This window comes from Chrysemys picta, chromosome 25 (assembly GCF_011386835.1).
Source record: "Chrysemys picta bellii isolate R12L10 chromosome 25, ASM1138683v2, whole genome shotgun sequence".
Classification (NCBI taxonomy): Eukaryota; Metazoa; Chordata; order Testudines; family Emydidae; genus Chrysemys; species Chrysemys picta.
In genome coordinates this window covers 14,662,681-14,675,317 of record NC_088815.1, presented here as the reverse complement: position 1 = coordinate 14,675,317, position 12,637 = coordinate 14,662,681, and the positions used below count along the sequence as shown (strand labels likewise).

Sequence of the window (12,637 nt, the reverse complement as noted above, 5' to 3'; positions counted from 1 at the left end):
CCTGACCAACTTCCTATTTAAATAACCCAGTTCTGCCTCTAATTTCCCTCTGGAGTTTGACGTATATGTTGTATTAATCCTTTCCATTTCTAAATGACACTGAAGTGTCACTGCGAGCTATTAGGCAGCTGCCATGCTCCTCCCCAGAGATGGCTGCATTTTAGCCCTTAACCAAGCAAAACATGTTCAAGATCATAGGAGTTTTGCCTGACTGTGGACTGCAGAATGGAGCCCATAGCTTGCAAAGTGCTGTGAGATCCTCCTGATACATTCAGGAGCCCAGGGTGACTGACTGCATCACTACCAATGGAAGGCGGATTAGACTATTGTGTTGTTCTCATAAAGCAGTCAAGACAGATTTCCCGTTCTTCCTACCCCATCCTCCTCCCCAGGACTAGATATCACCCCATGCCGCCGGGGCTATTTACTCACAGGCGCTTAGCTATACACAAGTGCTGCGCCCTAGACCTGCGAGTTTTGTTAATAGGGTTGATCCAAGTCCTTGATGAACTTGAGAGCATTTTCTCACCATACAGGAAGTCAGGGTTAGCTGAGTCGCCATGGGAACAGTAGGAAAAAAATGTGGACAAGATGAAACTTCGGAGAGCAGCTTAAGGGCTGCACAAAGAGCCACATGGAAGAACGTGAGAGGAAGAGAGGAGCTGGAGACGCCGCTGTGCGCTGCACAGGCGGCCAGGGGTCCAGCCTGGACATCTGAATATCATCTCTCTCCTCCCCCTTCAACACAGAAAGGCACATGGGTGCTGATGCAAATCCACCTTGCTCTGGTGAAGCCAACAGATCTTCCCTGATTTACCCCCTCTGAGGATCTGGCCCAATATAGATAAAACAAACCAACCAGAGGTAACACTGACCCCACTTCCTACAGGCCAAAGGTTCTTGATGCTCCTTCTGGCTAAATTACGCTAAAGCCCTGGGCCAATGGGACTCCTCCGACTTTAATGGCGTTACTCCTGTTGAGACAGGTCCAAATTCTCCTTCACTAGCCAGGGACAAGCCGTAGGACTCCTCAAAGGCCAGATTTTCAAGCGCTCGGCACTCAGCAGCTCCCAGAGCCACCAAGAGCCGGCCCAGTGCACTGGCTAAATGGCCAAATCCTGATCTACGGGACCTGATCGAAAGCCTGTTGGAATCAATGGGACACTCTCCCTGGACTGCAGTGAGTTTTGGATCAGGAGACCGCAGGTGTTTGGAGCAAGATTCGGAGTTGGTGTAAATCAACGTACCGCTATCCAGAGCGACACTGATTTACACCCGCTCTGGATCTGGCCCTGTGAAGGGCTCTGTTCTGCTGATGTCAAACAGAAGTGACTCGGCTAAACTGGATAGAAGGACCGGGCTGTAAAAGCTGGGGTAACTGAGAGCAGATTCTGGGTCCCCAAATTAAAGGTCCCATCAAGAACATTCCAGCCTTATTCCTTGTTTGAAGGAAACAAACAAACCTTTCTCTGCAAAACAGATTGTCACCAACAGCACACAGCTGTCTCCTGCCAGGCCTGGCAGGATTGAAACACGATTAAAAGGCAGAGAGGGGAAGTGCAGAGCTAGTCGGATCTTTCCACACAGATTCTGTCTAGGTCCCCCGTTCAACCACCAGCTTTTCTTTGCACGCAGCTGGCTGTGCTGGGCGGAGAGCGGGAGTGAAATGGAGCAGAGGCAAACAGCGCACAAGGAGGGGCAGGCAGCCCTCGGCCCCAGGCTGGAGAAAACGCCTCCTTTGCGCAGGGAGCTTTGCTCCATCGCCAGGAAAAGTTTGAAATCCCTAATTAATAGAAACATCACGTGGGCAGAGGTGTGTGTGCGCGAGAGACAAGCCCCAGTGTGTGATTAGCAGCGCCGGGCTCCTCTGGCGGGGTGAGACCCAGCTCCGCTCCGCTCCTCCCGGGACGGCTCCGCGCTCTGCAGCCGGCGCTCCCCGGTCCCCTCGGCTGGGCTCGGCGAGAGGCAGGGGGCGCGCGGCGGGGAGAAAGTTTAGCACAAACTTTTCGGGGGCCTCTTTCATCCCTGCTCCCCGCGATGCCCTCCGCCTACACCCAGCGCTCCCTGGCCGCGCTGCTGCTCTTCGGCACGCTGGCGGCCCTCATGGCGGTGCTCGCCTCCATCCTCCTCTTCCAGCTGCAGGCGGGCCGGGCCCAGGCCGGCTCCCCCGGCGCCTTCTCGGAGCGGGTGGCGAGGGTGCTGCTGCCGGTCTCGGCCGTGCTGGCCGCCCTGTGCCTGGTGCTCAACGTCGGCTGCCTCCTGCTCTGCCTCCTGCACAGCTACTGCAGCGCCGAGGTGTGCCGGGGCGCCGCCGAGCCGGACAGGTGAGCAGGGGAGGATGCTCTTGGCTGGGGCTCAGCGCCGTCCCCCGGGTGCTGGCAGGGAAAAGGGCCGGGGGGGCGGGGAGCATCTTGGGTGCAGGCCCCAGGGCTCGGTCCCCTGCCAGGGGGACTCTGTGCACAGAGCCTGTGGCTTCCGGAGGAATTGAACTCCTGGGGCTCGAGGGCCAGGGGCCTGCGTGGTCACCCTCCCCGTGCCACCCCCTGCCCCAGGGGAACTTTGCATGGGGAGCCCCTGGAGGAGCTGACCTGCGGGGGGCTGGTTACAGGCTCCCAGATGGCCCGGGATAACTGTGCAGAGGGGCGGGGCAGGAGGACTCAGAGAAGTTAAAGACCTCCCTTGGCAAGGGGTAAATGGGAGATCTCCCCCCTCCGCCCATTGCACCAGCCTCCTCTGCGGCTTCATGCAACTCCTGCATGGGGCGAAGTCCCAGCTGAGCCTACATCAAAGCCAGTCACTGACCTACAGCCCTGCCAGGCCTGGCACTCTGCTGTCTCCCACTTGCCCAGAATCCACCCATGCAGTCCCCATTCCCTGTCTTTTTAACCGTGGCCCTCAGGAGACCTGGGTCCCAACTCCCTGCTCTGACACCGACCCCCTGGACAAGTAACTGGATCTTTGCCTCGGTTTCCCCATTTTCTAATGGGGATCCCAGCCCTGCTCTGCCTCCTAGGAGTGCATACAGATACGCTCCTGGATGAGCTACATTGCTTAGCATCATTATTAGCTACCTGACTCTGCTAACGTTCATCTTCGCAGTGTCTGGCTGTGGGTTGTCACCCATTTAATACCAGGTGTGTGTATTTGTGCTTAGTGATTTTATTGACTACCAGAGCAAATTTACAGCTGCCTTTACATCCGGTGACCGTAACCCCGTACTGAACCCCCCCAACACTTGCATAAATACCCAGGGCCAGATGCTCAGCTGGTGCGCATTAGTGTCGCTCCGTTGACTTCAGTGGAGGGAGGCCAACTGGAACCAGCTGAGGATCTAGCGCGACATATGTAATCCCGTCTTTAGCCAGCAAGACTTGCCGGAGAGATACAGCCCCGGAGCATCAGCAGGCGGCTAGAGGAGACATTAGCACACACAATCCATCCCGTGTAGACTGCGGCAGGGGGGCAAGACATTAGTTGAGCACTGGCTATTTTAACCTTCTGTAGTGCTTTCCACCGGAGGAGCTCAAAGCACTTCTAGCACATCAATGAACCGAGGCATCCAAGAGCCTAAATGCTATTAGATCTGTTTTGTAGGGAAACGGAGGCACCGAGATTAAATGGCATGCCCTAAGGTCACAGAGTGAGTCAGTGGCAGAGAACCCTGGAGTCCTGATTGCCAGGGGTGGCTGGTAGTCCCAGGCCCACTGACTGCTAGCAGTGGCTCAGTTTAGCTCCTCTTCTGTGTTTCTAGCGGCTGTGGCTGGCTCATTCGCAGTGACGAGCCTGGGCACCTGTAGAAGCCGCTGGACAATAGGGGAGCCACCACCTCCTGCCCAACCAGCTCTCCAGGCACCCCAGCTTCAAAACCACACTGACACAGGAGAGATCTTAGGGTTAATATTCCCCCCACACACCGCCTCTCACACCCACAGCTAACGCTGCAATTCATTAGCATCCCAGACACTTAGCAGATTCTATAGTAGGAAGTGCAAAGTCAGAAAAGAAGGCCAGCTGGCCAGATCCTGCATCTGTTTACCCCAGCTGGAGTTCTGGCCCCAAATTCTGTCCTTATTTGCAGTGCTTACAAGTCGTCCCCCCGCCCCTCCTTCTTTTAGGAATTGGCGAGCTGGGTTCTCTTGATTGGTGCCTGGGTGTGTTTGAAGGTGACCTGCACAGGAATACGACTCAAGACCCCAAATCATTAACCCAGAGACACATGTTGACTTAATACTTGCCAGGACATTTACACCTGCAAAACCATTTCTGAACACTGCCTCTTTCCTTGGCCTGCCAGGAACCCTGCCTGGGTTCACTGCATCCCTGCATGGCTGATACAGGGCTGGTTTTGGCCAAACACATGCACCTCACCTTGGTTGGGAAGTAAAGCGGGAAAGTGATTTGCAAATATTTAGTTTGAAAATGTATCGACGTCAGATAATGTCTATGCGTACAGGCCCCTCGGTGTGACTAACGCCACGGACTTCAGTGGATTCACACTAGGGATCAATTGGACTAGAGCTGAGCGAAATTCAGAATTTCCATCCTGCGGGAAATTCCAATAGTTCAACATTTTGTTTTCGTCCTACAGCGAGACAAAATGTTAAACATCTACATTGTTCGTGGAACGAAGAATTTCAAAAAAAGGTCAATTTGGAAATGACAAAACATTTGGTTTTGGCCTTTCCGATCAAAATGAAACACTGACATTTCTCGAATCAAATGTTTTGTTGTGGATTGTTACACCTCGAGTCTGTTGAACGTTAAACTTCATTTCCTTGTGGGGTCACGTTGCCTCATGGGAGTTGTAGTTCAGAAGCCACATGGCCCCACTCTGCCCTGTGGGCCAGGCGCCCTTGCTAGACTACATCTCCCAGCCTGCACCTGAAGCCACATGACTTGTGGTGGCCCATACTGCTGAGTTGGAGGGAAACCTGCATTGCATCGTGGAATATGTAGTTGGACCAGGGAGTCCAGCCCATAGCAAGCAATGGGACCCAAATTACAACTCGCATATGGCAACATGCACAATAGGGAAATACAGTTTAATGTTGAACTGATGGAAAAACTAAAAGTTTTGGGTCCGTTCAACAATCCAAAAATATTTCAGTTTGGGTCCAACCAATCCAAACCAAAACTTAATTTGACTTTCCCAACAGAAAATTGAATCACTTCTGCAAAACCAAAATTTTCCTGTTGAAAAGTCTGATTTTGTGGCAACCACGTTTTCCATTGGAAAAATCATTGATGGCAAAATTCCTGACCAACTGTAAATTTGACCCAGCACCGAATACTGAGTTCAGATCTTAAAAGTTTTATTTATTTTCAAAGCTCTGCAATTCATCTTTGAAATCCCCCATTAAAACTGGAGCAGGTCAATCAGCTAATTAGATAGCTAAATGCAAGGTCATACATCTAGGTGTGAAGAATGCAGGTCACACTTCCGGGATTGGGGCTGTATTTTGAAAAGCAGTGATTTGTTAATGGATTTAGGGGTCATGGCAAATAACCAACTGAACATGAGCTTGCATTGCAAGCTCGTGGCTAGGAGAGCAAGTCCAATCCTAGAATGTATACGCATGAGAATGTTGACTGGATGTAGGCAGATATTACCCTTGGGTATGGCATTGACGAGAGCGGTTGTGGTGTCCACTCTTTAGGGAGAAAGTTGGTTAAGTTGGAAAGGGTTCAGAAAAGAGCTACAAGAACAATACAAGGTCTGGAAAACCTGCCTCACAGAGAGAGACAAAAGAAGTCCAGTTTACCAAAGAGGAGGTTGAGGTGACTTGATCAAAATCTATAATGGAAAGATTTCTGATAGCAGAAGGGTCTTGACTCTAGCAAAGGCAGGACAAGATCCAAAGGCTAGAAGCTGAAGCTAGATAACTTCAGACTAGGAATAAGGTGACCAATTTGTACAGTGTGGGTAATCTTAGAAACATACAAATGTCGGGCTGGATCATCACGTCCAGCCCCCTGCACTGAGGCAGGACCAAGTAACCCGAGACCATCCGTGACAAGTGTTTGTCCAACCTGTTCTAAAAAATCTCCAATGACAGGGATTCCATCTCCCTGGGAAGCCTATTTCAGAGCTTAACTACCCTCATAGCTAGAAAGTTTGTCCTATTATCTAACCCAAATCTCCCTTGCTGCAGATGAAGCCCATTATTTCTTATCCTACCTTCACTGACCCATTGAAACAGCTTCCCTGCACCTCCAGATGTGGTGGAGTCTCCATGACGTGGGGACTGGCTGCCTTTCTAGAAGAGATGCTCTAGCTGAACCAGAAGTTATGGGCCTGATGCAAAAAAAAAAAAAAGTGTGATGAGTGAAATTCTCTGGTCTGTGCTGTCAGGAGGCCAGACACGATGATCCTAGCATTCCCTTCTGGCTTTAAAATCGATTAAGCACACCAAAATGTTCCTGAAGCAATTTGATCCTTGCTTACAGGGATGGAATGTCACTAGTGGGTAGAGGAGATGGAGACTCAGGACTCCTGGGATCTACTCCCAGCTCTGCCACTGACTGACTGTGTGACCCTGGGCAAGTCACATCCCCTTTCTGGGCCTCATCTCAGAGAGCTAAAGAACCCTATCAGCTTCCTCCCACGCACGTGGCAAGGTTCAGTTAATCCATGTTTGTGAAGACCCCTGGATGCTCCAGAAGAAGCACGTCTTTACTGTAGGGCTACCAGTAAAGCGTACAGCCTAGTGCAATCAGCTCCCATTAAAACCAAAGTGAGAGCGAGACGGTTGCAGGGTCAGCGGAACCCAGCACCGGCTGACAGGATGAGTTTGTATCTAGTGTGCTGGTGGGAGAAGGAAGCCGGGCTGAACACGGCTGCTCCTGTCTTGGGCAGCGTATGCAAGAGCCTTTGGGTCTGAGCAGAGCTGGTACCTCACCGCCCCCTTTGGTTGGTTTGCTGCAGTCACAGGCCATTCTGGTGACACTGGCTGCCTGTTGCCCCACTCTGCCAGCAGGAGTTGTCGTTTGAACCCTGCTGGGGCGACAGGGGGGTTCTCCTACCCCTCACCAGCTCCAGTCCCAATTGCTCCAGTTTCTGTTCCTCGTTAAGCTCTGAGCTTGCCAGCCATAGCTCTCTGCCTTGTTCCTGCATAGGGGAGACCGAGTGCAACCGCTCAGGAAGGGCAGTGACGGGAGGGGAACCCTAGCTAACTGCAGGTGCATCTTGCACAGGGTTAAGCATCTAAAGGCAAGGCCTCAGACAATGGAATCAGGGCACTCACCTGATCCCATGTCCCCAAGGGGCAGAATAATTCTCAGACCGTGGCCTCGCTGTGAGGGGAAATGAAACAGACCCAAGCTGCAGAGACCCATCTGAGCTCAGCAAACTGGGAATCAGGACTCCTGGGTTCTATTTTCAGCCCTGCCACTGAATCACCCTGTGACCCTGAAGCAAGCTACTTCACCTCTTTGTGCCTCGGTTTCCCCTGTTTGTGGAACAGGGACAGTAACTCTCTGTTTCACAAGTGGGGTGAGAGACTTAATTAACCGATGTGATTAAAGAAGGCCAACGAAATTCAGAGGATGTTTCTGTGACCCGTCTAGCTGCTTCTAACACCAGATTACAGAAAGGTTCTGGATTTCCCTCTATAAAAGTTGAGAATGTCCCAGGTTCTTTTCATTGTCAGTAATTTATTCTGAGCCCATGAGGGCAAAAGAACAGTGTTGGGAGGGCGGGGGGGTGCCTATGACAATGCCATTCAGCAAAGGGCTTCCCACCTATGAGACAGCTGGAGCCAATGCACCAGTGGTGACCTGGGATTTAGATCCATCTTCCAATCCAGTCCCAGTGCTTGGGCCATGCACTTTGCTGACACTGGGCCAGACTCCAGGAAAGCCCCCCCCCCCCCCCCCCCCAACCAATTTGGCTTAAATAGTTTGTCCTAAATTAGCTTCTCCCACCTCTCCACCCCAACCCCCCAGTTCTTAAGCAAGGTGAGAGGCTGTTATTGCTTCACCCTTCTGCTGCTGAGGGCATGGGCGTCCCTTGAGAGCGACTGATGGGAGGCAGCGTGGAATACGGACTCCTGGGTCCTGTTCTCTCTGCCACTCTTGCTGGATGATCCTGAGCAAGTCACGTCACTTCTCTGTGCCTCATTCTCCCCATCTGTAATGTGGGAGTTCTACCCCTATGGGGGGTCAGGGTTGTGACACTCAAATAATGTTTGTTTGCAAATTGCTTTGAGATCCTAGAATGGAAAGTGCTGTTATGGTCTAAAAATGCCAGCCCGTGAAGGGTTAATTCTCACAGCCCCTCCGCCCCCCTTGACATGCGATTAGCTATTGTCTCCCCATGTTGGAGCTTGTGTTTTCATCCTGCCCATCCCCATCTCTGGGGGACAGCCCTATGCCCCGAGAGGAGCTGGGGCTCTGGTTTCATTAGGAGATCTGCTCACGTAGCAGGCGGCTTTCCCACGTTGGGCCTGTCACGCTGCATTACTGCTCCGCACTCAATAACCCCAGCCTGCTCTAAACAAAGGCTGTTCCTCCCCCCTGCTAATCCCCCAAATCATGTAATTAATAAAACAAAGTGGCTTCTCTTCCCCGACAATGAGCGAGGAGCAGGAGCCCTTCCAAGTTCTATTAACAGCTCCGGACTGCAAACTCCCAGCACTAGGCAGGCCAGACACCCCAGGAGTTCAGCATTGAAAAGATCCTGTGGCCTCCATCTCATCCACCTTGTAACCTCCCAGCTAGGGGAAGGGCCGTTCCCGGGACAGCGTTTGGAGGCTTTGCCCCATTGCCAAACCCTAGGTAGCCAGATTCCACAGAAAAGTATAGTGCAATTTTGGTCACGCTGGCCAGAGCATCGTTGGTGTTGCCTAGTCCTCAGGTAGACTTATATCTGCTTTCATCAGCTGCTGGCTAACGAGCTGAGTTAAAGTCCCTTCCCTCTCGCTTGTTCCTTATGCAGTTACTCCAGATGCAAGCAGAGCTGTTACTCTTCTGCTTTCTCAGACTGGGGGAGGAGGGGTACAGAGGATTCCCCCCCACACACCATAGGCTGACCGGCCCTTCTGAACCAGCAGGGCTGAGTACCAGAGATCAAACTCTCCTGGGTAGTGTTTTCCCAGCACCTGATCTCATTGACCCACCCAAGTCCTTGCAAAAGCTCTCCCTAGGGAGAAGTGATGGAGGGAGAAGGTTAGGAAAGACACTCGCTCACTTCAAAACAAAAAGACCCAAACTCCTTCCTGGCAGAAGGCTCTTGCATGTCACGAGTTGTTAGGTTTCAAGTCAATTCCCAATGCACAGATACCCACATTACAAAAAGAACGGCCACCCTCAGCACTAACTGGCCCCTTTGCCACCCAGTTTTTGAGGCCAGGGACTACCTGGATTTAGGAGACTGAACTGCCCTTCAACTCCTGGGGCAGTTCCTCAGTGGCCAGGCCACCGCACGCATTGCCAAGAAGGGTGTGTGTGTGTGCGTGTACTGCTCAGAACAGATAGAGTGCCGCTCCCCAGGGGCTGCCAACCCCTCCCTATGTCAATCATTCCAATGTCACAATCCGCCACCTGTCTCTCCTGGATGAGCTACACAATCCTTTCCTTGTCTCCTACAGAGACAGTTGTGCTGCAGCATCTTTCAATCACAACCTTTAACCACACTTCATCCTACAGCACTGTGTGTCCTTTTCCCATTGTGTCCCCTCCTTTCATGACTATGTTCCGCTCTCACAATTAACAAGAGGCTGGCGTGCCGGCTTCCTTCAGTGATAATGGCCCATGAAGTCCCATAAGTGGAGTGCTGAGGTTCTGTAGGTCACCTCGGCTGTAATGAAGGGAACAAAAAATCTCAAGCAGTTTTCGCAGGGTGGATAAGAACAGCTATTGAATGCCTGCTCACTCGCATCTAGTGGCAGGGCTGCTGGCAAGTCTCAAGGGAGTCTGTGCGCCCGCAGAACCCATCCGGTGTCACAACTGGAACAAGCTGAATCTATCAAGCGGAAGGGCTCAGATACTACCGGGAGGAGCATGGAATACAGGCCTAGATAGGAGCTGACCTTTGATGTTTTATGCACTGTTCAAAAAGAAGGCCAACCCTTTCCAAACTGTGCATCTAAATGAACACAGCTAGGGTCTGAGCTAAAGCAATTCAGCACCGAGGATGAAAATGCAACCTGGCTTTGCTTAGGTCACTGCAGCAGCCCTTCACCCGTTCATGCTCTTTTAAAGGGCGATAGACTTAGGGACGAACACGCATCATCTTTTCTCTTTGCTCTTCGTTTCTTGTAATTGTCTTTAAGAAGCATTGAACTATTTCTCGCTCCCACCAGCTTTTGCCCTCTTTTCCAGCTTGCAGCCTCTTTAGGTTTATCTCCCTCCTTGCAGAAAGACAGAGCTGAGCAAAAACGGCTCTTGCTTTATTTGCTTTTTATGTAGCTGCATCAGCAGTGTTTGGAAAGGGGGTGGTGAATTTGGGCTCCCTCTGCTGGCTGACTGAACCTCAAGCAGAGCTAACGGAGCGTAGGCTCCTTTGTCAACTGGGGATTGTCTCTTCGGTTTTCATGTCTCAGCCAACAAAACAGTGGGTGGGGGAACAGGAAGGAAAGCGATTGAAATGAAGACAACCTTGCCCCACCGCAGTAGAACAACGGCCCAGGCAATCCTCTCCTCTTAGAGCTGCACAGCAGATCTGGGATTAGGTACTTCGCTCCCCCTGCACGTGCCTGCAGAGACCAGAGTAGACCGCCCCATGCACACTGCTGAGGGGAGAATTTGGCTCTCTAGGAAGCAAGTTTAGAGCTTAAAACGCATCACCGCATCTCTGAGACGCTCTAGAACTTGCAGCGAATGCACTTTTCACCCCAAGTCCCGATTTTGTACCGAGGAGCTTTACTGCATGTAGAAACCCCTAGCCTGGGCCATCAAACTAGAGCCAAACCCCAGCCTCTTAGCTCCATTTGAATACTGGGGCCTTGGCATAGCAGCTGTGCACTACTTTACGGAGACTCCGAGAATATAAGCGCTTAGGGTCACTAGGTGACAGAGTCAGTCCCCTTGCAGGTGCAGGAAAGGCCTCTGATCAGATTAAAATGATACTTCACGGGGATCAAGGCAGTGGGCATCACTAGATATTGCTCTGTTTTACCACTGAAGTGTTTCTCTCTCTTCTGTTTTGCAGAGCCGACTGGTTCCTGTTGGACAGCCGGATGATTCGGCACGTTGCCATTGGCTTGTTCTGCTGCGGTGTTTCTGTCTATTTAGCAGGCAAGGATTTTCATTTCTCTGCCAATGCTGGGATCTCATTCCGCCGGGAGGGAGGGAGGGCTCGGCCCCGCACATTTCATCTAGAATGCTCAGGCCCCTGCCTCCCCCTGGTGCTTTGTAGGTTGCTGAACATCTATTTATAGGTCAGGCTGCAATGATGGCTTGTTTCCCAGCCGGTGTCACCAGGTTCCTGAGTCCAGGTTTATTCCTGCGGTGGTGGGACCGGAATCCTGTTTGCAGCCTGGCTGCAGCGTAACTTCTGGAGAGCCCTTCAGCCAACCACCCTGAGCATGATGCCAGCCAGGGCTGTGCCCGAGGAAGGATGGTGCAGCAGTGCTGTGTGGGGACTAGGGCCAGCTGACTTCAATTCCCTGCTGTGCCAGAGGCTCCCGGCGTGACCTTGGGCCAGATCAGTGAACTCAAGGGAGATTAGGCACCTAACTACCTTTGAGGATCTGGGTTTTCATCTCTCTGGGCCCCAGTTCCTATCTGTAGACCAGGGATAAGAGTCCTGTTCTGGCTCATGGGAGGTTGTGAGGTGCTCAGATCCTGCACTAACAGAGGCCACCGCCAGACCTACTGTGCCATCTTGGCCAAGACACTTAGCTTCTCTCTGCCTCAGTTTCTCCCTTTGATGAGGCCATAACACCGAGAAAGGAGCAGAAGGCGGCTGTGGTGTTTTGGGATTCGGGGGCAGGGGAGGAGAGGGACAATAGCAAGTAGTTTTAAAAGACTTTATTGTGACCTGGTTTTTGAGATACTGTAACGGTTCTGCCACCTGTTTTACGCGGGAGAAGCTGCAGCACAAACCCTGGAAGGGAGGGATTCAAAGGCACAAGAAACATAGCCCCTCCCCTGTGCTGGCTTTCTCCTGGAGATTGGTGGGGAGAGCACACCTCCGTTCTCCTTAGAGTCTCTCAGAGGGGTGGCAGGGAAGATCAGCTGTGATGGGCAAGTCCCAAAACCCAGCCCCTGGCTTGACACAAACAGGGCAACTAGTCAATGAGCTAGCTAGGGCCAGGACATCTGCCCACGGAGATCACAGCCCTCCACTGGGCCTTTATATACCACGCGTGGCTAGTCACTTGTAGCTTTGGCTTCAGAAGCTTTTAAAAGGAGTCAGCGGCTCTCATCCCTGCACGTCCCCAGAGACAAGGCGTGTGGGCAGCGTCCTCTCTTGACACCCAGGCCATCCAATGCTGCAAGAAAATAGCAGAGAGCTCACTAGCAAGTGTCGACACTGATGAGCACCTTGGAGGCTCAATGTGGCTCAGCCAGGACTCCCCCCAGGCGCCAGCACTGCGGAGAACCCCCCTCGTGCTGCCTCTAGGAGCAAAGGAATTGCCAGGGTGGATCAGCCCAAGGTCCAGCTAACCTAGATTCCCCTCTCCAACTGGGGCCG

General features: G+C 52.2%; 2 protein-coding genes across 3 annotated transcripts in view; one reads left to right on the top strand and one right to left on the bottom strand.

Moving 5' to 3' along the window:
• Positions 1-1,540: 1,540 nt before the first annotated feature.
• Positions 1,541-12,637, top strand: part of TMEM221 (transmembrane protein 221) — a 19,717-nt gene continuing 8,620 nt past the window's right edge. The window contains exons 1-2 of the mRNA XM_005278961.5: positions 1,541-2,324; positions 11,150-11,235. Of these exons, the coding sequence (XP_005279018.2) occupies positions 2,038-2,324; positions 11,150-11,235 (373 nt within the window). The 5' untranslated portion in view covers positions 1,541-2,037. The remainder of the gene's footprint in view (positions 2,325-11,149; positions 11,236-12,637) is intronic.
• Positions 11,956-12,637, bottom strand: part of BORCS8 (BLOC-1 related complex subunit 8) — an 18,361-nt gene continuing 17,679 nt past the window's right edge. For both annotated transcript variants that reach the window (XM_042861984.2, XM_005278962.5), the window contains one exon: positions 11,956-12,434. In XM_042861984.2, the coding sequence (XP_042717918.2) occupies positions 12,355-12,434 (80 nt within the window). In that variant the 3' untranslated portion in view covers positions 11,956-12,354. The remainder of the gene's footprint in view (positions 12,435-12,637) is intronic.